This window comes from Ambystoma mexicanum, chromosome 6p, assembly GCF_040938575.1.
Source record: "Ambystoma mexicanum isolate Mex_15411 chromosome 6p, UKY_AmexF1_1, whole genome shotgun sequence".
Taxonomy (NCBI): domain Eukaryota; kingdom Metazoa; phylum Chordata; class Amphibia; order Caudata; family Ambystomatidae; genus Ambystoma; species Ambystoma mexicanum.
This window is the reverse complement of record NC_090935.1, coordinates 1,423,452,414-1,423,478,305: the sequence shown is the minus strand read 5'-3', so window position 1 is coordinate 1,423,478,305 and position 25,892 is coordinate 1,423,452,414. Positions and strand designations below refer to the sequence as shown.

The 25,892-nt window shown below is 48.0% G+C and overlaps 1 protein-coding gene across 8 annotated transcripts in view; it reads right to left on the bottom strand.

Moving 5' to 3' along the window:
* The window catches only part of TMEM150C (transmembrane protein 150C), a 576,836-nt gene that overhangs the window by 25,750 nt on the left and 525,194 nt on the right, over window positions 1-25,892 (bottom strand). For all 8 annotated transcript variants that reach the window (XM_069626139.1, XM_069626145.1, XM_069626142.1 and 5 more), the window contains 2 exons: window positions 13,082-13,209; window positions 1,765-1,942 (listed from right to left, as the gene is read on the bottom strand). In XM_069626139.1, coding sequence (XP_069482240.1) covers window positions 1,765-1,942; window positions 13,082-13,209 — 306 coding nt within the window. The remainder of the gene's footprint in view (window positions 1-1,764; window positions 1,943-13,081; window positions 13,210-25,892) is intronic.

Below are 25,892 nucleotides of genomic sequence, written 5' to 3'. Positions count from 1 at the left end.
CGCACACTGAAATTACCTGCTGAGTGTCGGTGCTGCATAGATAAATAAAACCGATGTATTTACCACCTCCCCCCCCCCCAGGTCTATGCTACTGTTTATTTCACCCAGGGCAAAAACCCCCATTTTGTACAATGGGCTCAACATTGGGTCCACAATCACAAAGCTCACTTGCTTTCTGGTACTTCACGAGTTTGAGTTATTTGTATAATTTGGTTCTTTTGGGATAACAAAATGATAGTTTCCATAACTTTAACAACTGATACATTCAATACATTCTGTGAAGGAGGAAGTGATTAAAGCAGTTTATGAGAAATATTACATGGTTGTTTATGCGCAAAAACAAGAGCGCACAATTTAGGAAGGTTCCGTTTTGATCTTCGTGTAAAGAACATTTCTTACATTAGACTCATAAGAGTCACGCTTCATAGTGGGTCTGTGGCAAGTAAATGAAAAGGATACACAGGATAACACAGAGTGTATAGTGTGTCTGTGGCAAGTAAATGAAAAGGATGCACAGGATAACACAGAGTGTATAGTGTGTCTGTGGAAGGATAACACAGAGTGTATAGTGGGTCTGTGGCAAGTAAATGAAAAGGATACACAGGATAACACAGAGTGTCTAGTGTGTCTGTGGCAAGTAAATGAAAAGGATGCACAGGATAACAGAGTGTATAGTGTGTCTGTGGCAAGTAAATGAAAAGGATGCACAGGATAACACAGAGTGTATAGTGTGTCTGTGGCAGGATAACACAGAGTGTATAGTGGGTCTGTGGCAAGTAAATGAAAAGGATACACAGGATAACACAGAGTGTATAGTGTGTCTGTGGCAAGTAAATGAAAAGGATGCACAGGATAACACAGAGTGTATAGTGTTTCTGTGGCAGGATAACACAGAGTGTATAGTGGGTCTGTGGCAAGTAAATGAAAAGGATACACAGGATAACACAGAGTGTATAGTGTGTCTGTGGCAAGTAAATGAAAAGGATGCACAGGATAACACAGAGTGTATAGTGTGTCTGTGGCAAGCAAATAAAAAGGATGCACAGGATAACACAGAGTGTATAGTGTGTCTGTGGCAGGATAACACAGAGTGTATAGTGGGTCTGTGGCAAGTAAATGAAAAGGATACACAGGATAACACAGAGTGTATAGTGTGTCTGTGGCAAGTAAATGAAAAGGATGCACAGGATAACAGAGTGTATAGTGTGTCTGTGGCAAGTAAATGAAAAGGATGCACAGGATAACACAGAGTGTATAGTGTGTCTGTGGCAGGATAACACAGAGTGTATAGTGGGTCTGTGGCAAGTAAATGAAAAGGATACACAGGATAACACAGAGTGTATAGTGTGTCTGTGGCAAGTAAATGAAAAGGATGCACAGGATAACAGAGTGTATAGTGTGTCTGTGGCAAGTAAATGAAAAGGATGCACAGGATAACACAGAGTGTATAGTGTGTCTGTGGCAAGCAAATAAAAAGGATGCACAGGATAACACAGAGTGTATAGTGTGTCTGTGGCAAGTAAATGAAAAGGATGCACAGGATAACGCAGAGTGTATAGTGTGTCTGTGGCAGGATAACACAGAGTGTATAGTGGGTCTGTGGCAAGTAAATGAAAAGGATACACAGGATAACACAGAGTGTATAGTGTGTCTGTGGCAAGTAAATGAAAAGGATGCACAGGATAACGCAGAGTGTATAGTGTGTCTGTGGCAGGATAACACAGAGTGTATAGTGGGTCTGTGGCAAGTAAATGAAAAGGATACACAGGATAACACAGAGTGTTATAGTTGCGGATAAAATAACCCTTGGGATTCCAGTTCTTCTTCCTTCATTCTTGAGGTTTATTCGGAGCGTGAGTGCAGACTGGATCCAGCAGGCTAGCGTGCCAAAGCCAAAAGTCATGGCAGTGCCAACGTTATGGATGTCCTCATCATTTGAAAGCTGCAATAAATGATACGCATTTTAATCATTTGTTTGATTCAGCTGAAACGGACTTTAACAACATTCAAGAAAACAATACGTTCTGTCTGTTAAAAATTCATAAAACAATTACAGCCACATCCGTATTCGTGGGGATGCAGGAAGAAGCGCAGAATGGGCCTCCTGCATGTTTTTCATGCAACTGTAATTTCCTATATATAATGGCATGGAAAGTCGGCGCAGGAACCATGCAGCCGAGTTATCACGATCACTTTACAGCAAGAACCTGGTGTCATCTTTGAAAATGATTGGGGCATGGCGGCCATCATGTCTGGTATGGCGGCCAGCATTTAAGCATGGGCCCAGCAGAGATCATCTGCTATGCAGCACATGCACGAGGCGAAGGCACGGAAACCTAGGTGGATTACCTGTTCCTGTGCCTTTTACTGCATGCATGCAAGGAATCCCTAATCTAACAGATCAGAAATGTGGGTAAAGAGTGAGGCTGGGCAGACTTGCTTTTGTACCAGCTCCTTTCCCATGACGATTCACAGCACATCAGAATTGGCATATTAGTCTAGGTTAAACAGACACCGGGCCTCATCACGAGTTGGGCTGTAGTCCTTAAATGTGGCAGTAATGGTATTACCGCCGCATTTAAGGGCTGGCCCTATCACGAGTTGGGCGCTAAATGGGCTCTTTTACCCCCAGCTTTTTTCTGGAGGTGAAAACCCCATTTAGCGCCCTGTTTTTGGGAGTATTACCGCTGGCTGTATTAGCCCACAGCATTAGCGCCGAAAATGCCTCATTGGATCCAATGGACCCCATGGGTAATGGGGATTTACTGTTAACACCCAACCGGTGATCCGGCGGAAATACTGCCGTACCAGTGGGTGCTAAGGCTATTACAGTCTGGCGGTATTACAGCCGGGATACAGCCCAACTCGTGATGAGGCCCACAGTCTAAGAGATATCCAAAATATGTTACCCACTGCGAAAGTGGCCCGATTGCTCCTTTATATGGACAGGAGAGTTTATCAATGCGGAGGAAGGCTGAGGTTATTTTCTTAAGCCACATGGATATTGTTTCGCTGTTTTTCCCACATTCGGGGTCATCAGGAGTTGGCCGGTAGCCCTTAAATGCGGCGGTAACACTATTGGCGCTGAATTTAAGGGTCCGCCCAATCACGAGTCTGGCGGCATTTACCCCCAGCACCAAGCTGGGGGTAAACGCGCCACAAAAATACCTGTTTTCGGGCACAATTAGCGCGCTCTAATTACGCCGAAAATAAATTCCCCATTGGGTCCAATGGGGAATGGGGAATTACAGTTACCGCTCAACCCTTGATTCAGCGCTAATAGTGCCGGACCGGTTGGCGGTAATGCTATTAGCGCGGGCGGTAATACCGCTGGGCTACCGCCCAATTCATGATGAGGCCCATTGTAGTTAGGTCTGTCTGAGGAGAGTTTGCTTTATAAGGCACAGCAAATGACCAATAGAAAAGTGTTGCTATTTCTAAAGTGAACAACAGAGATTAAACACCCCCAATCATGTAAATTACACTCTCAATTCAACAAGCATGGGTGTATGCACCTAACAAACTTCATAGTTTGCAGGGTGCATCTTCAGCTCCTCTTACACCCTTCACACCTCCTCTCAGGCTTGCTTCCCTCTACCTGTTCTGTGATCCAGCCTCCTCCTCTTCACCCCCCTCCGCCCCCAGAAGTAGCTGCAGGCCACCCAGCCACCAGACCCGAGCCCCCGACTACTCGCATGAATAGCCCTTTCTCTGTAAGCGGGAGCTGCACTATGACATGCTGCTTCCAGCTTGCAGAGATGGAATAGAGAGGCAGGGAAGAAGGACGAATGCCAAGGAAGATGGAGGGCGCAGAAGAGGGGAGAAGGAATTATGAGTTTGGTAAAACTGAGCGGAGGTTGAGAAGGGGGAAGGTTCCTGAAATGTCAGAGAGCGACACAGGGCCTAGAATGAGAGAGAAGTACAGAGATTGCATGGACCCACATGAAAATCAGGACAGAGCAAGAAAGAGAATCACATGTTAGACAGCAACACAAAATGGGCAACAGACAAAAGGGACACACACACAAACAGAAAGAGCACAGAACGAGAACGGGCACGGTATCAGAAGGGGCACAGAGGATCAGGGCAGGGGGCACATCCATTACTGCACTTCAGCAAAATCCTGCCACTCCCACATATCGGCCGCCTGCTCCTAATACTGTGTTGCTCTGCGTTGTGTCCTGTAGTCTGCCATTGTATCATATTGCCAATACTTTGCAGGTAGGATAATTGTGTAGGTTATCCTATAGGTACCACATATACTTTCGAACCACCTGCACTGTAGGTACCATTTGTGTTCGAGCACCTTGTCCTGTGTCTAGCTGTGAATGTGATTTTATCCTTGCCTTGCATCTGGCTCTGAATTTGATATTGGGCCTTCATTGCATATTGTTGTGAATTATTTTGCCTTGCCTTGCATCTAGCTGTGAATTAGATTTTAGGCTTATTTGTATCTAGTTGTGAATTGTATTAGAGCATTGCCTTGCATCTAGCTGTGAATGTGATGTAATCCTTGCCTTGCATCTAGCTCTGAATTTGATGCTAGCCTTGCCTTGCATCTAGCTCTGAATTTAATTTTAGCCTTGCATTGCATCTAGCTGTGAATTAGATTTTTGGGCTTGCCTTGCATCTAGCAGTGAATTTAATTTTAGCCTTGCATTGCATCTAGCAGTGAATTTGATTTTTGCCTTGCCTTGCATCTAGCAGTGAATTTGATTTTAGGCTTATTTGTATCTGGTTGTGAATTGTATTTGAGCATTGTCTTGCATCTAGCTGACATCTCCAGTTCCAGCCTGCATTGCCTCTAGCCGTATCTCTGTTTTAGTCTGTAGTGCACCTTTTTTCTAATTCGAACTTACCCTTACCCTTGTACTGCATATAGCTAGGAGTGCACCTGCAGATACCATGGCAACCAACACACCTATTGCACACTGGCTGACTACATCCTGTGTGAGTGCACCGAAGCACGTTTTACTACATTACTCTATCCACTGACCTGGACTGCGGTCCCCGAGGGCATTCAACCCACAGCGCTTTGGAATCATACCAATGGTAAAAGGCGCTATACAAATGCCCCATAACATAACAGTCAAGAGGGGCATTCTGGCACACCACAGGCCCACTCACCACCCCCTTCCTTGCCTCTAACACACCCTCTAGACCGACACCTTCTCCCAGGTAAACACACATTCCCACTCTACCCTTGCCCTATTGCCCACCACCCACTCCATGCCCTCTGACTCTCAGCCCAGAGGAGCACCCTCATGCACAAAAGGACTGGTCAACCCACCCCCATGATCCCTTCACTCACCCTCCCTGCCTTCCAGAACAACAACCTCACTCCCTCCCAACAACCCCACACTATGTTTGTCAGAGGGACTCATTGCGCACCACACCTACCTTGCCAGTCAATCCCACCCCCTCTCCTATCTTTCCCCACATCACTCCCATCTCCTCCAGGCCACCCTCTACCTCAGCCTTCCTATCCCTAAGCTTCACCTGATTAGCCCTCGTCAACACCCTTGCAATCACCCCCTCACCAGCCAACCCACCAACCCTCTCGCACACACCACAGGCACCCAAGCACACCACCAAACATAGAATCCACATCTTCCACACCACCACATCCCAACAACCCTCCACCATCTTGCACCAGTCATCCATACACACTCATGCTACCAATACTCTTGCCTCGCCTCCCTTCCCTTCCACCTAAACCCAGTAAAGTCCCTATTAGGCAGATGCTCAAACACCAACCACTCCACCCCCCTGCAAAACCACCACTCCCAGACAGCAGAGCGCTGCATCACCCCCGGCACATCACAAGTCCTCTTTTCACAAACTCCCCTCCCATCCATACACCCCAGTCGCCCCCATGAAGTCTCCATTGTGGACCTTCCCCCAACACCACATCAATCCAGCGCACCTAACCCGCCCACCCCAAATTCCCAGAGAAGTGCCCACCCCCTCCCACCCATACAAGTCACCTGCATTCTCATCAATGCCTGATCAGTCGCTAAAAACAGACAAAGCATTTTTGACTTCATCACCTCAGAAAATCCAGACCGCATGTTCATCACAGTAACCTGGTTCTGAGATGACTTCCAACCCATCGCACACTAAGTTTTCCCCCTGTATACACACTCGTCACCTACAACAGGGCCAAGAGAGCAGGCGGACTCACCATCCTACACAAACACCACCTAACTATCTCGCACTCCGAAGCACAGACTTGCAGTGCAGATTGCAAAACTCTTCTTCCACCCCTCACGCACCTACAGCTTTCTACTCATCTACAGACCCCCCCCCCCCCCCGCCCCCGGCTATGACGGACACTTCGCCAGTGCTCTTTGCAACTACCTAGCAGCTATACCGATTGCACACCCCTCACTCTCAAGACTGGGAGATTTCAACATTTGGTTTGATCCTCCTGACAACCCCATGACACAACCACTCCCAGATAACCTGGAAGCCCTCAACCTGACCCAGCAGGTACCAGGTCCCACCCCCACAGCACCATCTTTAGCTCTACCAATCTCATCTCCACCCTTCGTCCTGGACCACGCATTTGGACAGACCACTCAGCCATTCTCTTTTCCCTCCTGGCGGCACCTTGCCCCTACATCCACAAAGGACTATCATTGACCCACCATCCCACGCCTTAATCTGGAACAAGGTTATAACCCCCCCTGATCGGGCAGAATCTCTGCTCTCCACCCTAATGGAGGACCTCCGCCCTCAACCTCTTCGATACATGGCTCTTCAATGCTCTGCTACCACTCGCCCCATCAAGATCCACACCCTTACGTCAGGGTCCATTACCCAGGTAGATCAACCCCATCCTCAAAACTCTGAAAACACAAAACTACTCCCTAGAACGCAGATGGCGGTCTAATCAAACCCCCAAAAACAAAACCGCCTGTGCTCACCATCATCATATCTACAAAGCTGAAATTCTAAGGCCAAAGAAATGCTATTACATCGATGGACTCTCCAACTGCCGCAACATTAGCAAGGAGCTTCACATGAACATTTCTGAATTCATGAGCCCCCAGTTTTGTGATATATAATATGATTTTTATTTAACTGTATTTCTATTCTGTTTTAATCTTTTGTATATCTAGAGTGCAATATTATGTTTCAATGACATGTATTTGCATTTTTAACTTGTGTAAATGTTTGCATAAACCATAAACACAAATAAAGAAATTTTAAAACAATGGTTTCTGCTTCCATTGCGCAGAAACAGCTGCTTTCTCCTTCCATAAAGACAACTTATTCCCAAAAGTACTCGCTCCATGTAATGTTTCTGTTCTTTTACTGACCACTCCTCCCAGTCCTGTGCCAATCTCGCTTGGAATAGCACTAGGGGTTTACCCCACAGTTTCAACATATTACCTTCCTTATTCGCGGTTTAAATGGATACACGTAGAAGTAGTACTTCCTCTTGCCAGAGTGGGAAATGGAATCGAGGGGACTAAATGTGCATGATCACTAGGGTTGTCCGGATTAATAGTAGTCTCGGGAGGATAGCTAAGGGGCAACGTGCTCGCCTTGGAAGCAAGACAACATGGAGCAACACAGGTTCGATCCCCAGCTCCGCGCTTAGAAACCTCTGGGTATTAAGCACGTTATAAATAAGCAATTAAAATTACAAAAAACTCCAAGATCCGATCTAATCAATTCTTACCAATATATATATATATAGTTGAAGAGGAAAAGGTCCAGAGCATGTACAGTGCATAGGGAGGTCCCCTTTCACATGTCCATTCAATCTTCCCAGACCTAAGCTTAAATAATGGTCACCCAACAGCTCTTGGTATCTTTCCCTGGTCAATGTCGGTACTAGGGGCTAATACAGGACAGGACCGTCGCAAGGGGAATCAAAAATGGCCCAATAAAGGCACTAAACGTCCCTGTTGCCAAACACTGTACACATTGTGACGTAAGGCAACAATCAAAACTGTTGGCAATGGTGGAAGACACTGACCAAATAGGTACAGTAACCACAAGCTTTACAAAGAGATTGCTGCTGCAAGCAGTGGAAGAAAAGGATGGAGGTGCAGAGAGACACCATGTCCATGGGGAGGGTGAGCGCGTGGCTATGAATATGTGCCTGATTCTGCCGTTTCCATATTCGCTTTTGTGGAGCAAGGAATGTTCAGGTATGCAGTGACTCAAGTAAGAGCCACTGAAAACAAGGACTGCTCTACTAGCCTTATATGGCCTATTGCTATTTGATTAATTATTTTCCTTTTGTTCTTTATGACATACATGTTTAATCCTCTGGGGTTTCATCCAAAGGGTAAATGTTCTGAATTGAAATCATCATCACACATCATGTCATGTTTGAATGAAATGATATAGTACTCAGAAACTAATGTTTTTCTGCCTATTGTGACCAGGCTACAGAGGGGAGGCTAGGAGATGGGGACGGAGATGCCCTGGGGGCCAGGAAGCGCCACCTGCTCTGTGAAACTGGGCCCAGAGGCGATACACAGGTGTGTGTCCAGGGCACTCATCTTATGCCTAGCCTCGTAAATCGCATAGCTAATGCTGCCCAAGACCCCCACTGTGGCACACAATGAACTTGGATCTGGAAAGAAATCTGAGGAGTTCTGGGCCTGCAAACAGCCAGTCCAGGATTGCATGACTCCATGGACTGTTACTAGTGGGATTTACTAGGAGGAAGGCAATGGCAGAGTGACCACAGCTCCTTGGACCACCATGTGCCCATCCCAGGTTGTTCCCTGGGAGCATGCGCTAGATGAAAGGAGCCTGAAGAACATGGTGACAGTAAAATTCAGTATTAGACTCCCGACTCCACAGATGCTAAAGTGGAGTCAGGTGGCCAAAAGAGAATTGCTGGCTGACTTCAAGATGGCGGATACCCTTTCTGTAGCCTTGGTGTGTGGAGCAATCTGCTGTGCAAGTACCTTCACCTGGGAAAATGTTAGTATCTGGCCAGGTTTCCCCAATTGCAAAGCCCACTACCAAATTGCACAGAGCTGGCACACCTCTCCCAATTACTAGGCCAGTTACAGACCCTGTCAAGCTACACAAAGCGAGGCCCCCAGAAGAGAGGTGTGAATGTTACAAGTCAGTTGGTAGGTGATTAGTGCGAGGTGGAAGGGAGAGGTGCGAGAAGTCTGAGTGGATGAAAGGAGAAGAAGCGGAGTTGAGGGAATGGTGAGGGGGAGCAGAGGTAGAGTGGTTGGAGCAGTTGAAGAGCGAGAAAATAGGGAGGAAGAACTTCAACAGCTGGAGGAGGTGAAAATGAAGGAAAACCAAGACTGACTGAAGAAGGTGAAGAAGAAACGTCAGAAGAGAGGCAAAGGAAGGAGTGGGGTTGATTGAGAGACGGAGAGGGGGAGGAGGAGGAGAAACAACAACTAAACGAGTGCAGGCGAAAACTTAGGAAGAAGAGCAAAGGAGTAAGCCCCGAAAGAAAAGAAAAGGTGTCCTTTAAGACCTGGGACAAGTGAGAGCTTCTAGGCTGGTGGAGAAGGGCCACCCTTAGATTTGGGATGAGAACATTGGAAAGGTGAGGCCTATTGCTGCCTGTGTTGTTAAGATGGTTCTAAGAACAAGCTAGGAGGGAAAAGGCTGAGGAACCCTGGGGTCCAACACTGTATGCTTTATATGACACCTGACCAATATCAGGGTTCCCAGTGGGGGTGCCTGGTAACGCGAGAACCTGATATCCCAGCACCAGTCAAGAAAGACCCCAAAGTTAAGAAAGAAGTGCTTGGTTGAATTATTAGGATCTACGCCATCCACCAGTGCCATTTGCATGGTCTCCAGGAGATCTGGTGGCGCCAAACGTGTTCGAGAAGTGTTTTATTGGTCAGAATGAGAGCGAAATGCTAGAGTGCTCTGCTCTTGTGCTGATTTATGCAGACTGGAAGTACCCTGAGCCCTGTGTGCATGTGGGTTTGTAGGGGTTTTGTGTTAAAAGCCTTAAGGAGTTTGGTGTGTAGAAAGGAGCCCTCATGTCCCAATAGTGCTAGGCTGCAGTGGCTGGGAGATGTGGTGTGTGTCGTTTGTTGAGGGGGGTATGGTGTTCTGTTTGCTGTTTGGTGAGGGGGCTATTAAAACAATGCCTGAGGGGCTTTGCTTGCGTGTGTTGAGTTTGATCAAAGAAACGTGTTGTGGTTAGTTATTGGGGCTGTCAATGGCCGGGGCGATGCATAGCATAGCATGGTGCATGCAGTTACTTTGAAGGTGTTTCAGTGAATCCCAGTCACGACAAGGGCTTTGAAGAATGATTGTATGACACTTGCACGGGTCTTACGTGTGAGAGATGGCCCAGATGGGTTGACACTCGTCGTGGAGTGTCTGAAGTCTGATGCCTTCAGCAGCCTGGAGCGCAGGCCCCAGAGACACTGAGAGACTGTTTGAGGCAGTCTCAAACTAATGGGCAGGGAAGGTCTGAGAGACCTAGTTCACAAGGAGGTCGTTATGTGCCATTCAGATTGTTAAACCGTTTCAAACTCCACCCATTCCTGTCCGTTTAGTGATCTCTAATCCCTCTTGTGACAATAATATAGGAGATGGAGACCTTCACATTTGGATCAAGTTGTCTGTTGATTCTGCAGCAGTCACAGGACATCATTCTTGCCTATTGAGTCATTACATGCTTATGGTCAGGATGAACCAAGGGCATTTTGTTTTTAAATTGAGGATGATTGTTGTATAGACAATACATATATATTATTGGCTGGGATCCCCAGAAATGAATGAACCGTCAGGGGCTATTCACCTTCTGCACATCACGCGTATGCCTTGCAGGAATAATGCAAGAAATAAATAGGGCCGGCGGCTCACTGTAAAATAGAGACGGGAAATTGCAACTATCCAGACATTTTGGATGCGTGACGTCTGAACGCCTGTGACATTAGCACTGCATTTTAGAACAGCATTTATTGGTATGGGGGGGGGGGGCGAGGGGCAGCCACTGGAACCCAATGTTCTACATCACTCCTACACTGTTCATCTACCTTAACCGCTGTTCTTCCACACCCTGTCTCACACACCCCAAGTTACTATGGTAAAATGTCAAACCACAAAATGCAATCAATCTGGTGCAGACGGGTGGGGTGATACCGAGGGCTTGGCCTCCAGCCCCCGTGAGTCCTACCCAGCATCGCCAATGGTTAGGGCTCATCGAGCAGTCGGCTGCAGACGGGTGGGGTGATACCGAGGGCTTGGCCTCCAGCCCCCGTGAGTTCTACCCAGCATTGCCAATGGTTAGGGCTCATCGAGCAGTCGGCTGCAGGCGGGTGGGGTGATACCGAGGGCTTGGCCTCCAGCCCCCGTGAGTCCTACCCAGCATCGCCAATGGTTAGGGCTCATCGAGCAGTCGGCTGCAGACGGGTGGGGTGATACCGAGGGCTTGGCCTCCAGCCCCCGTGAGTTCTACCCAGCATTGCCAATGGTTAGGGCTCATCGAGCAGTCGGCTGCAGGCGGGTGGGGTGATACCGAGGGCTTGGCCTCCAGCCCCCGTGAGTTCTACCCAGCATCGCCAATGGTTAGGGCTCATTGAGCAGTCAGCTGCAGACGGGTGGGGTGATACCGAGGGCTTGGCCTCCAGCCCCGGTGAGTCCTACCCAGCATTGCCAATGGTTAGGGCTCATCGAGCAGTCAGCTTCAGGCGGGTGGGGTGATACCGAGGGCTTGGCCTCCAGCCCCCGTGAGTTCTACCCAGCATCGCCAATGGTTAGGGCTCATCGAGCAGTTGGCTGCAGACGGGTGGGGTGATACCGAGGGCTTGGCCTCCAGCCCCCGTGAGTCCTACCCAGCATCGCCAATGGTTAGGGCTCATCGAGCAGTCGGCTGCAGACGGGTGGGGTGATACCGAGGGCTTGGCCTCCAGCCCCCGTGAGTTCTACCCAGCATTGCCAATGGTTAGGGCTCATCGAGCAGTCGGCTGCAGACGGGTGGGGTGATACCGAGGGCTTGGCCTCCAGCCCCCGTGAGTTCTACCCAGCATCGCCAATGGTTAGCGCTCATCGAGCAGTCGGCTGCAGACGGGTGGGGTGATACCGAGGGCTTGGCCTCCAGCCCCCGTGAGTCCTACCCAGCATTGCCAATGGTTAGGGCTCATCGAGCAGTCGGCTGCAGACGGGTGGGGTGATACCGAGGGCTTGGCCTCCAGCCCCCGTGAGTCTTACCCAGCATTGCCAATGGTTAGGGCTCATCGAGCAGTCGGCTGCAGACGGGTGAGGTGATACCGAGGGCTTGGCCTCCAGCCCCCGTGAGTTCTACCCAGCATCGCCAATGGTTAGGGCTCATCGAGCAGTCGGCTGCAGACGGGTGGGGTGATACCGAGGGCTTGGCCTCCAGCCCCCGTGAGTTCTACTCAGCATCGCCAATGGTTAGGGCTCATCGAGCAGTCGGCTGCAGACGGGTGGGGTGATACCGAGGGCTTGGCCTCCAGCCCCCGTGAGTTCTACTCAGCATTGCCAATGGTTAGGGCTCATCGAGCAGTCGGCTGCAGGCGGGTGGGGTGATACCGAGGGCTTGGCCTCCATCCCCCGGGAGTTCTACTCAGCATTGCCAATGGTTAGGGCTCATGTGAATAGTCAGCCAAAACATCTGGAGAGTTGCAGGTCCGATAGCATAGCGAGTAGAGCGCTCGCTTTGTGATCTGTGCAGAGCCTGCTGACGCAGGTTTGAATCCCGGCAGGGCCAAACTCAGCCTTTCATCCTCCGGAGGTCGATAAATGAGCACCACACACCGTGGATAATAATAAGCAGCACTCAGATACCTGAGGGTTTGTAGCGCTATATAAATGCTAAATTATTATTATTATTATTATTCTTAAATTATTATTATTATTACAACTGGTCTAAAAGATATTCTAGCTAGTGCAATTCCATAGAAGGCCAACTCTAGCTGCATTGTTCCCGGCAGAGTGACAGGATTAAAGCGGTAGCAGGGACCAGTTCTATACCCGTGTCCGGCAGCCACTGTACAGCAACACCACAACTGATACACAAGGAAAGATAAAGAACACAAACAACACAGACACGCACGAACATTGACAGCCAATGCATGGTAATGTAGAAGTACAGTACCTGGAAATTGCCAAGTAAGGTGATTCCGAATGATGACAAGCACAGCGCCACCAGCCCGCTGACATTTAGCCAGGGACTTAAGACCCTTGGCTTCAGCTGGATGAAACGAAGCACTGCAACGACAAGGGCTAGAAGACAGAGCACGGTTGAATTGGATTGGGTGCAAACAATAGACAGTCTATATAGTGATCAGAGTCTATAGAAATGCGAAGTACAGTCAGTTATTCAACAGTGTCTCATTTCACCTTCTTTGAGAAAAGCAGAGCAGCACTCAGTAAGTTATCATGCTGTTTTTTAATTAAAAGTATCGGGGTGCCTGCCACTTGTGACCAAGATCAGAATTGTGGGCGTGTGGATGGGTGTTCTTTGCACAAGCCACTCCACCTTTGGTCCTTCCAAGAATAGGCCGCCACGAGGACTGGCTTCAAGCTGGAAAAGCTTACCATAACATGCCATGAAAAAAACAAGTTTAAGAAATAACAAGCATTTGGCATTGGCAATAGTTTTGGCGTTTACTGTTGTTCTTTGCATTTATAGGCACCAGGGTGCAAGGAGGAGAGTGCAGGTATGCAATGGAATGAGAAGGGATATTTTCACGAGTGCCAGAGAGAAATCGACAGCGCATGCAGAGAGAGAGAGAGAGAGAGAGAGAGAGAGAGAGAGAGAGAGAGAGAAATCGACAGCGCATGCAGAGAGAGAGAGAGAGAAATCGACAGCGCATGCAGAGAGAGAGAGAGAGAGAGAGAGAGAGAGAGAGAGAGAGAAATCGACAGCGCATGCAGAGAGAGAGAAGCACCACACCTTGGCTAACATTGCCCTGCTGAGATATTATGAATCCAGGTCTGACTTAAGATGCGTGGGGGCCCATTTCAACACAATGGTTGTGGGCCATGCTTGCTTAGAGAGGAAATCAGTCAGAGACACATACATTATAACGGAGACAAAGAAACACAGCGGGAAGTTAAAAACCGCTGACTATTGCGAGATGGGGAGCTGAAACACTGACAGCCTGATTCAGGGAATTATTTGCGTGAAAAGGGCAGATTTGCGCGCCTTTCTGGCCGAAAATCCCTATGTGAAGTATAGGGATTTTCGGGCAGAAAGTCGCGCAAATCTGCATTTTTCGCGCAAATAATTCCATGAATCAACCTGTAAATGACCGCTGGAAAGCTATACATTCTTCTTTGCCAGGGTGAAAGGCAACGAGGTAATAACACGTCCGTATGCTCCAAGGGAATTCCCAGCCAGGAGGGCCCCAGCAAGCACAGCTTGTAATGAGAGTGCTGCAAAGAGCACATTTTCAGCCCTAGGACGAAAGGAAAATATTGCTGTATTGTAAGACTTTAAACTGGCAAATGGGGGCAGCTGCACGGGCCAACCTGTGGCATCTTTCATGTGAAAGTGTTGAAAGGCCCTGACATTGTCCCAGCCCACAGCTAACCTCAGCAGCTCCATTAACATATCATCTTTTAATTAAAAAAAACTTCTGATTGCATAGATCTATGTAGCAGGAGCATGGACCTTCTAGACTACCATGCACATTTACTTCAGTTATAAAGCATGCAGTGTTATCATTAAATACATAGCCGCTGACATTTATACCTCTTCCTGGAGCCTGGATCTGGGTTGCCAGTGTGGTACTGCGTGGGGGTCTGTTTGTTGCACTAACAGCACATGGTGTATGCCACCTTGCAATATTTTTGTAAAACCTGGCATGAGTAACGGTTGTATAACATGAAATGACCTGGCATATGCATGTGCCCTCGTGTAACCCAGACTGAAGTACAGCTCTCTGTGGCTTCAGCACTTTGGGGCCATCATGCCAGTAGTGGTTATGAGCTTTACACAGCCTGAAAAACAAAAACTACACGAAGCCAGTCACACCGAGCAGTATAACGCGGACCATTAACATTGCAAACCGTTTCAGCAACAAAGGCCAGGGTTGTGCTCGGGCCATTGCGCCGAGCACTTCGTTGCCAGCACTAAAAGGACGAAGCAAGCTAGCCCCAGACCACGCCCTTTTCCGACCTCATCTGGGAGCCGACATTCCCAGTGCAAGGAATGCTACCCTCGTGCTTTACGTAAAAGCAGCGTGCGCTATTGGGTGTGTGCAGCCTTGCCTGTGAAGCAGGCTGGAGGAACATATCGGTAGTGTAGTTCAAAGCATGCGGTGGAAGAGCCATCAGGGAAACTGCCCACTGCCCGGGTGCCTTGGAGAAACTAGGTATAGGAGGAACCTGCAGCACACAGGGTGTGCATCAATGATTGAAGGAGCTGCCACTCAGTGCATGCCACAAGTATCCCTCCTCTGCTTCCGGGTGAAAGGGAGCATCCATCAGTAAGTTCATTGCTTTGGCTGACAGGGACGCGGCAGGGTGGATGGGGTAACTGGATTGGGTGGTCCTTCAAGGACATTGGGCTCCTCAGCCTGTGCGGGCGGGAGCCATGGGGAGGGTCATCAATTAGTTGGGACGCTTGCACGCTTTAGGCAGGAACTGAGGGCGGTTCATACCAGCATAGGCACTGTCACCCGGCAGCGTTATAGCGCACCCATTTACGGTTCCTCTGTTAAGACAACCCCCTTAATGAATCCAGTGAGGCTGCGCTTTGCAACAGCACCTTGTCATCCCATGCTTGTGTACCCCCTCCTACTCCCTGAAGGCCCATGAATGGGGGGGTGGGGTGCGGAAAAACTTCTTCTAAGCACTCGGGACCACGCCTAAAGTTGCAGCAAGGGTGCAGATTCTGTGTTTGGAGATCTAACACTCAGTGAACATTCCCCTGCCCTCCTCCCAGGTGATCACCGCACTGATGATTCGGGTCACAATCTATGGCTATCGAAGGAACCTCACAAGTTCGAAGCTTCCGCCCACTTTAGGTGCACCGTAAGCCCCATGGGCCGCCCCGGCTGCCACTGTCCTCCATCCGACTTAGAGTAGAGCAGGCCTGACCCCTGCCTCAAATGTCAACTACTCACCTGGAACGAGCATTAGACAACCAAGGACCGCCACATCATAGGAGACCAGGCATTTATGGCTATGTTGCCAATTGAACCACGAGACCTGTGACCAACCAGTGCACCGGACATCACGAGACACCTAATTAAGTCACACGCTTGCTTACATTGTGCAGGGTGTGCACGGTCATTGTGGCAGCCATATTGGTGCCAGTCTGACCATCAGCAGCGGGGTTGGTATGGCGAAAGAGGGTGTTTGTCTCCACCTTGCAAACAGATCCCTCCGTGGTCTCAAGTCACTCAGACACGTGACATGTGACAGATTGGGGCAAAAGACGTTCAACAAGCCACATGTACACATAGTGCGTCGGCTACTGTCTGGCAAAGCATTTCTTGTTGTCATACCAACCACAAATACTGCTTCTTAGTACCCTTCCTTACTGTAGCAATGGTTTTGGCAATATTTTGGCTTACACCAAAAAACGACGAAACTACAAACTAAGTCACCAACCTGTTGCTCAGCTTTTGCATCTAGCCTTCATTAACATATCAGTCTTCTATGTAGACTGAGCAAACTAAAGTGCCACCATTCTAAGGTCAGGCATTCAGCGTTTTTATGAGCTCCAAAAGAATTGTGCAGAAAAGTACCTCAGTATAGCCTATGGTCAATTGGGGGTGTAGGAAGGCTTCTACAGAGCCGAAACAAGATTTTCTGCATAGCACTGGGGCACAATCAAAGGGCACTATCCAAAATCTTCAGTAAGTATCACACCACACCAGTCCATGGGGGCGGCTCCGGCTGAGGCACTCATGGGGCGAGTAATCAGAGGAACAAGACCGAGTCATCCTACGAAGGAGATTCCCCACATAAACAATGGCCAGGTCTGAGACAAACAGATTGCAATGAATACTTAAAGAGAAGGTACAAGGTCACACCAAGAGTGCAAATACACAGGAGGGCAACACTGCACTTGTCAAGAACAGAAACATATCTAACAAGCGGAGTCTGCCATTTGAAACAAAGCCATGGGCGCTAGACCAAGAATCAATGGCAACGAAGAGGAGGGACCACTATGGAAAATGTCTGTTACTTTAAGAATATGCAAATGAGGGTTGACGTGGAAGAAATGGAGCCCAGGGATCACAGGCCAAAAGAAAGGGATAACAAGGATGGCACCATATCCCTCTCAGAATCCCCCAAACAATGCTGAGAGGATGGAGAGCCACTGGGAGTCATAGATCTGCAAGAAATCCACTAGAAAGCAGAGGATCCAGGGCAGCAAGTGAGAGGAGGACAGGTCAGGTACCCCAAGAGAATGGCCAGAATCAGGGCGATTATGATTGAACACTTGTAGACTGGCTCAAAAGTGGGAAGTTCTGGAAAACTACCAAAATGAACAAAAGGTGGAGTCTGAAAACATATTGACAGTTCTTAGCCCACTGTGCTTATTTTACGATTGTATAAGACGGGGGAAATAAAATGCTTGGTGATCACAATTACTGTGAAGTGGGAAACACTGATACGCAATTTGCTGCACCTATGAAACACACCTATTTTTCACCCCCCACTGATAGCAGTTGTTTCCCAGTCAGCCAGCCATGAGGCCTTCAAGATGTCAGACTTAGTTTTTGGGACTATGTACATCAAATTGAGTAGCTTTTGGCTTCAAAGAAAGGCGTTTTGTGTATACAGTATTCAATTGTGATGCCGGCCTTGTTGTACAACAATGCGTTGCTGGAAGGGCCTTCAGTGTGGTGTAAGAACTTCTTGCCATTCTGACCCCAGACTCCAATCTAAATATTGGGTGGAGCAAAGGTCGAGGATGCCAGGTATTTCCCTCCCAGGGTTGCAGCAGCAACAGCCGAGCTGCACAGTCTGCAGAGAAGCCCTTTTGTTCTCCACTTAAGGGGGATCTATTTTGAATGAACCAGCCTTTCCCTAAACCCATTCTCAGATAAATAACCTATCGCACCATGTAAAGATTAGATTGAGGGCCTGATTCTGGGCTTCATGTAAAACAAGAAAAGTGTAATTCCCTGATGGAACGATACTTTTCTTATTTTTCCATATTATGGGCCTCATCATGGGTTGGGCGGAGCAGTAAAAATGCAGCGATAATGCTATTAACGCTGCGCTGAATCCTGAGTTTGGGCGAAAAGTTGGAGATTTACCTCCAGCTTTGAGCTGGAGGTAAATCTTGCCATTTTCTTCCCCTGTTTTCTGTGCTACTACTGCGGCTCTAATAGCACTGCGGTAATATTGCCCAAAATGCCCCATTGGCTCCAATGGACCCAATGGGAATGGGGACGTATGGCCCCTCCCCCGCCCCCACAACTCGGGATCCGGCACTAATAGAGCCGGACCGATATGAGGTAAAGCAATTTGCGTTGGGTGGTATCCCGGCGGATTTACTGCAGGCATATCGCCCCACTTGTGATGAGGGCATATGTCCCTACATTTATATCAATACCGAATTTGTGGCAAACAAGAAAAGGGTTGTTCCATCACAAAATTACAATTTCCTTATTTGACATTGAGCTCATACTCTGGCCCTTTGGGTGGATTTTGGGCAAGAAGTAAGGTTGGTGGTACCTTTGTACTCCTAGTAAAGTCACCCGGGGGGTCGGATTATCTACCTTGGTCGCTTGTTCATTGAGCAAATACAACCAGCACCATTTAGTTGCTTGGATAATAGAATGAACTACGCATTTAGGGTCAATATTCCACACCATGTTTATTTGCATCGGAATTAGACAGTTGTTCCCATGTCTTCCGGCCTCATGAAAGGGAATAGGGCAGACGTGGCTTGTTCTAAATTGTGTGCCGTCCCCATTAGATAACATTTTGAACCAAGGCACACACTGATCTTTCGTTTGCTTAGTTTTTGTAAAAAGTAACAAGTGTTCCTTCACTTTTCCAATATTACAGATGGAACTTTATTTGAGGCAAAATCGGTTACTTTTAGTGTCACTCTGCAAAGACACCACACAAAAAGCACTGCTTCCTTGTTGCCCGAGTTGCTCAAACATTTATGTAAGACGGACCAGGGCAAAACTCAATTTCTTATTGCACAAGCAGCAAAACTGGTGCACGCATTCATTTTCTCAATGTTTGCACTGCACTAGTGGAACAGCTTCTGTAATTTGGCTCAAGGAGGCCCAGCTAAAATGGATCTCTGGCTAGATCTTGTTGTTTTGAAAAATTGATGCTTCCTCCTCACAAACCTATCCTGGGGGGCGCTGAGCCTTAATATTCATTCCCTTGGTTCACTCCAGTATAGAGAGGCCGGTCACGTGATAAGATGCAGCGAAGATGCCCTCTATACAGGCAGGAGATTAGCACGAGAACATTCTGAGAAAAGAATTGCTGAAAAAACGCTAGAATAGCGCAGCTGCACTTAAATGACAGAATATGACTCTGGGACTGCACCGCAACATAGCACAACTGCATTTTCCGATCCTCCGCACAACAGGGGAACGTTGATGTGGTCAGCAGAAGAATCCTTCACCCATGGACGGGCAGACAGGCTGTACTAAACATGGAGCACTTGCTATTTGGGAAGAGAAATCCCCTCCACCTCACTTACATGGAGATTTCTGGGTGGTTGGCAAACCCAGAAGTGAACTTCCAAGGGACTGTAAAGTGTATGAAGCATGGGCATATATAATGGTGCTCAGAGATGACCGATTTAGTTTGTGTGCAACTGATGCCGCCGCAAGTCTCCCTCAGCTGTGCATTTGGGCAAGCAACCACACACTGATCGGCAAACTCAGTCTAACCGTACACTTTCCGAATCTGTGCCTGTACAAAGGTGAAAGACCCCCTAACTTCATGATAGACCAGCCAGGAGCACTCACTTAAATTTCCTTTCGATTTATGGCACAATAATTGCCAAAAGTTGATGTTCTCATGTCTGCTGACCTACTCATGTGAACATACCAGTAGGGAGGGACTGCTAACATGCCTTAGCTATGGTATAAGAGGTAAGGCAGATGTGCAGGGATTGTCAAGCAGATGGACATGGCCAAAGGTGCTAATCACTTTCATGGTACAACAGTTTACGCATCATGAGTTGCATGACCTATATGACCCACCCTATTCGGCTAACTCAAATCTAGCCAGAACTGTACAGAAACAGTAAATAAAAAAGATTTCAGATTCTCCACAAGCTCGCCAGGCAAACACATTGCTTGGACAACTTAACACGGGAAGACAAGTACAAAACGCCTAAAGATAATTTACACAACCGATGAGGCTCAACCAAAAAGAGTTACTTATGTCCCGAGTAATATGTTTTTATCGCCGAGTATCACTAACTGCGTTACACTGGGCCAGACCAGTTTATTTGAGCTCTATTGGCTATTCATCACATGCCAACTTTGTGCTAATGGGTCTCTTTAGGCAGTGTGATAACAGAGTCAGAACAGGAAAAAGCTTACAAAGATCTTATAAACATATAAACACAGCGCAGGACATCTAAACACGAAGGCTTCTACAAATAATGCTTTTAGCTCCCTTTGGAAATTCCCTTTTTCCAGGCAACACACGTCCATTGGCAGTTTGCGTAGAGTCTGGACTCCCCAGGGTGACAACTTTCTGGCTCAGAATCATAGCTTTCGCAATGTGGTTGGGACCAGCTGACCTTCATGGGATGATCTTACATTCCTAAATAGTACACACTGGGATACAAGTTGGGTCAAACACTTGGGCCAAACCTCAGAATACACAGAGTTTTCTAATTCAAATTGTCACAGGACTGGTACAAAATGATCCCACTCGTGTTACTCAGTTTATCAACTTCGGGAAGTTAAAGTTTTGAGCCAACCAAACCAGGCTTTCAAGTGCATGATGCATGACAGATGCACTTCAGCTATCTGCCTAGCACTTGATTTGATCACTTGTTAAGTGCAAGAACCAAAGTGATGTAACTACATCTGGGCGCAAAGAAGCATACCAGAAAAAGAGGGCACAGGAGGTTCAATCAACAGAACAGGTGAGTGTTTAAAGCTCTCTGGAAGAGAAGTTAAGATCCTATCTTGCGAATATCCTAAAATAAACTATTGCAGAGCAAAGGAGCAAGGACCCAAAATCTGCAATCGCCCCTAGATTTCAGTGAACTGGGCGAAATCTCCAATGGAAGGAGATGCTCTGACCAGAGTGCTGAGGTAGACTGATTTTCTCTTCTATCAAGTATTTGGGAGCTAAGCCATGCAGACATTTACAAACTTGACAAAGCACGTTAAAGGAGATCCTGCAGTACATAGGAAGCCAATGAAGAGACTTTCTGGTGAGGGTGATCCGGTCACAGTGGGTAAGGGCACAGACAGGATGGACTGCAACATTTTGAACTCACTGATGCCATTGAATCATCCAGTTTAGAGTGTATCAAGACCCAACTATAAAAGAATGCTTCCCAATAGGAAGGACATGTATATCTCGCCCTCTCCCTCTCTCACCTACCACTCTCCCTCCTGTTATCTTCGGTCACTTCTCTCCCCAGAGATCTGTTGCTTGATAGGATATACATGATATGATATGATAGGTTAGGTTATTTATAACACGCTTAATACCCAGAGGTTTCTAAGCACGGACCCGCGGGTCGAACCTGTGTTTCTCCGTGTCGTCTTGCTTCCAAGGCCAGTACGTTGCCCCTGAGCTATCCTCCCGAGATGACACCTCATGGGATCAGTAGTCACCCAATAAAAGAGCAAAGAAAGGACAAAATGATCTTGCCTTTGTACGTGTTACCTGGCATCTAGCTCCATCTTATCACAAAATACACAGGCCCTAGAAGCGCTAAAAGCATACTTTGATCTGAAGTGACTGTAAAAATGACAATGTCAATTCTGATGAGGATGCCCGATCAAGAGGGCATGTGTATTCATATGGGTGACACACGCGCCGCTCAGGTAGACACTGTTCTCTACAAACAAAAGTTCTCTAGATGATGGGGTGTTTAAAGGCCAACTACAGAAACAGTCATGGTACTATCTTGCCTTTGAAACCAATCACAAATGCAGGCTATGGTTTTGGGTGGTGGTTAGTTTCCCAACCTATTTTGTGGCAGGCTCGGGGTTCATTCCCTGGAGAGAGATGCCTTTTTTTCTATTGGAATAAGAAAAAAACACAACCGCTTTTCACACTTGTGAAGGCTTGATTGATGTCGGAATGTCAGAGATTGTTGCTCTGTTTTGGGGGACTGCAAGCTGCTAACCAGTGGGCCTTTGAAACACGTTCTAGTGGATCTAGACGTCTGGAGCGTAGCATTGGCAGAGCATGAACTTTAAAGTAGATGTGGGCCAGCATGGACACCACTGGGCAATACCATATGTGAGTCTGCTAAATGATGAGGCGGAAGAAGAAGGAACACCGACTGCCACAGAAAGGTTCGAGTGAAGGCCTTCTGAACCTGCCTAGGTGATACCAAAAGGAAGGATGTGTGCCATCATGTGCTACAGAACTTGCAACCTGGCATCTAGCCCCCACTTTGCATTGGCGTGCCAGTGTTGAAAGCCATTTAATTCGAAATGGCAGAGTAAAAAATAAAATGGTAATTCTGTGACGGATAGCATGAAATGTGAATGTGCATTGACATGAAAGAAACGCTCGTCATTCTGGAGGACAATATTCTCCAGTTACAATAAATGGCCTCATATCTGCATATAGTATTTTCCAAAAATGCACTTCCTCTACATCGCAGCATGTTCGAAGTCACACTGTGAAAAATGCAAAACTTGTGTTAGATGATCTAAACGCGTATCAGTGCACGCAAACATGTTTATCAAGTTTTCTCATTAAGAGACCTTCAACCAACACCCAAACAAAGATGTATCTGCCAGAACACTGAGCATGATATGAGCCTGTCGAAGGAGAAAGGCCCAGAGGACACTGTTCCTTTTTGTATTTGTATATTTGTATAGCGCTCCCAGCCCAAGGGCATCTGGGCGCATTTCTTACATATTAAAAAATTACAGACTGTACAATGCACTCAGTAAAAGATAACACAATTACAATAGCAAGGTTAAATATTTACAATTTTACATTCCTTACATATGGTTGTGATGCTGGAAATGCATCCGAGGGACAGGGCCTCTGAATCCTTGTCCTTTACTGCTTTTTATTGTGTGTTCTGTCGTGTTTTCTGCCCAGGAGTCCATGTGGGACTCCTGGCAGTGCAGCTCTCTCTTTTGGTTTGGTGAACAGACCCATGGGATAACCTTATGGCACCCATGGGTAGGGGTACAACCCTGTGCCCCTAGTGTATGTTTTTGGGCACCTGTGGGTGGCCCACAGAGCAGGGTATGGGCTGGTGGCAGCTCCATGCTGAATTTGACAGGTGCTCTGGGTGTCCTCCATTTTGGGATACCCAGGCCCTGCCATTGGGATTAGTTGATTCCTGATAGGAAACAAGATGGCCCCTGTGGCCTCTTGCTTTCTATTGCATATTACCTTGTGTTCCCAAAGTCCTGGGAAGCCCTGACTCTGTCCCTTCCCCCTGACTGGCTGTTGGGTGGAAGTTCCATATATGGTGTTGTTGTGAAGGCCCAGCTAGACTGACTGGAGCCTTCCCAGTGACTGTATGTTGTGGGTACCTCCTGTGGGTGGGACCTGGGTGAATGGAGTGTGTGACCAATATACACTCCTTGTTGTGGTTGTCTGGTTTCTGGCATGAGAGACAAAGACTGAGACAGCCCTGCCCGAAACTGGCCTGAATGCAGTGTGTAGTGTTGAATGGCTGGGTACTTGTCCCAATCCACATTCCTTGTTGTGAGTGTCTGAAAGGGAGGAGTGTGGCCTGAATGCACTGTGTGCCTGATTGGCTGACTGACTGCATGAATGCCCTTCTGTATGATTAGCTGCTGAGTGTGTGCCAGCAGTGTGGATGAGAGACAGAATAGTATATCTGGGGACCTCTCACCACTGGTAATTGTTCAGAAGCGTTCAGAAGCGTTCAGAAGCTGAGTCTCCACTCAAGAGTAACTGGAACTGCTGATCTTCGACGTCCAGCTGGAAGAAGAAGACTTGCTGCTGCATTTGCTTCGACCGATCCGAAGGCTGCTGAAATCGTCGAAGACTGACCCGAGAGAGGACCTGGTAAGGCGCCCTCTTCCCGTGCTCCGAGGGACCATCGAGCACCGCTCCATCTTCGCCGAAGCGCCCTGGAAGTCAGACCCTCGAAAGGCTGCCGACCCGAGACGGGACCGCCGAGGAGATCGAAGTGAAGCACCCGGACATCGCCGCTGTCGAAGTCCATTGCCGTCGACCAGGGTTCGCAGGTCTGTGTAACCGCTGGAGGCCCGTCGAAGTTGTGTTGCCCAGCCGTGGGAACCACTTGACGCCGTGCCGCCGACGACCGGAGCCGTCCGCTCCTTGCCTAAGAACATTTGAATCGAAGGACTCCCTCGTCCGCACCGTTTTATCCTGCCGGAGAAAGTCGAGGACGACCAACGCGCCGAGGAGAAACCTGCCGGTGGGTTTTCCGCCACCCGAAGACCACAAAGACTCGAACGACTCGACGCCCTTGCTGGGCCCCCGTCTCCACAATCTTTGCGGTCCAGAACAATTGTCATCGAGGTGCCCCGCACGCCTCTTCCTTGCAGGACGCCGACGCTCTGACGCCGACGAGCACCGCTCGGACGAAGCTGCCGCCTCATCGACGCCGTTCACCCGTGTTCTCTGTCGGACGTTCGACGACCTGTGTCTCCCGCTTGAAAGGGAAGGCATTCAAGAAGGGCCGTCGATTCCCCGACGCCGAGTTCCTCGACGGACGTTCGACGCCCCGTGTCTCCCGCTTGAAAGGGAAGGCATTCAAGATGGGCCGTCGATTCCCCGCCGCCGAACGCCGAGTTCCTCGACGCTTCTGGACGCCTCTTGACGATCCGTGACTCCCGCTTGAAAGGGGGTCGCTCAAGAAGGATCTGTCGACGCCTCTTCGAAGAACTCGACTCCACCAGGTACATTGGGGGGGGTAAAAACATTATAGGAGGGAATAAGACTTGCAGAACAATATATGGACTGGGCTTGTGCTATATCTTTATTTTACAGGTTGCCCAGGTGGGGGGATCTCCACACAGAACACTGTCTAGTGGTAGGGGCCAGTATTCTGCCTATTGCTCAACCATCTTATTTTCTCTCCTCTCTCTATTGCTGGTTTCACTCTATTGATCTGTGTGACATTGTTACAGTATTGTTGATGCACTTTAATAAGATCTAATACAAAGGGTGGTACCACTTTAGAATTGTATATATTTGCCATTGTTGATTTTCCTAAGTACAAAGTGAGTTATTATGATAAGTGTACATAACCTTGAATATTGATTATATAAAGACTGTGTCTAACCAATACAGTGTGCGGACATTCCTTTGTGGGGGCTTGGGGACTACACTGTACTTAAGAACCAGCCTGCATCACCTCCTGAGAAGCTAGGCCTTGATTGCTCGACCATAGCTACCGAATAGAGAATCTAGGCTGGGGTCCTCTGTGCCTCCCCTCTATCATATAGAGAGCAGAAGTACAGACCACCCCCTACCGGTCCTTTACAGCTGGTGGCAAGCGGTGGGATGCTTATGGTTTTAAGAATCAGTGTATAACCGTGCCACTTACAAAAGATATCTGCACTTTATTAAATTAAGGTTTAGTTGTGTACAAGATAACTGCATTACAAACAATGGAGTCTATTGCAAATGGCAAATTGACTCGGATGAGCTTGGAGGCTCTCCAGAGTGCTTGTGAAGCCAGGGAGTTAGACTTTGTGGATAAGTCTAGGGCTGAGCGGATAGCTGCCCTGGTGGACTACCAGACTGATGGTGAAACTCTTGATGAGGGGGGGAATGCAACCAATGAGGACTCTGCC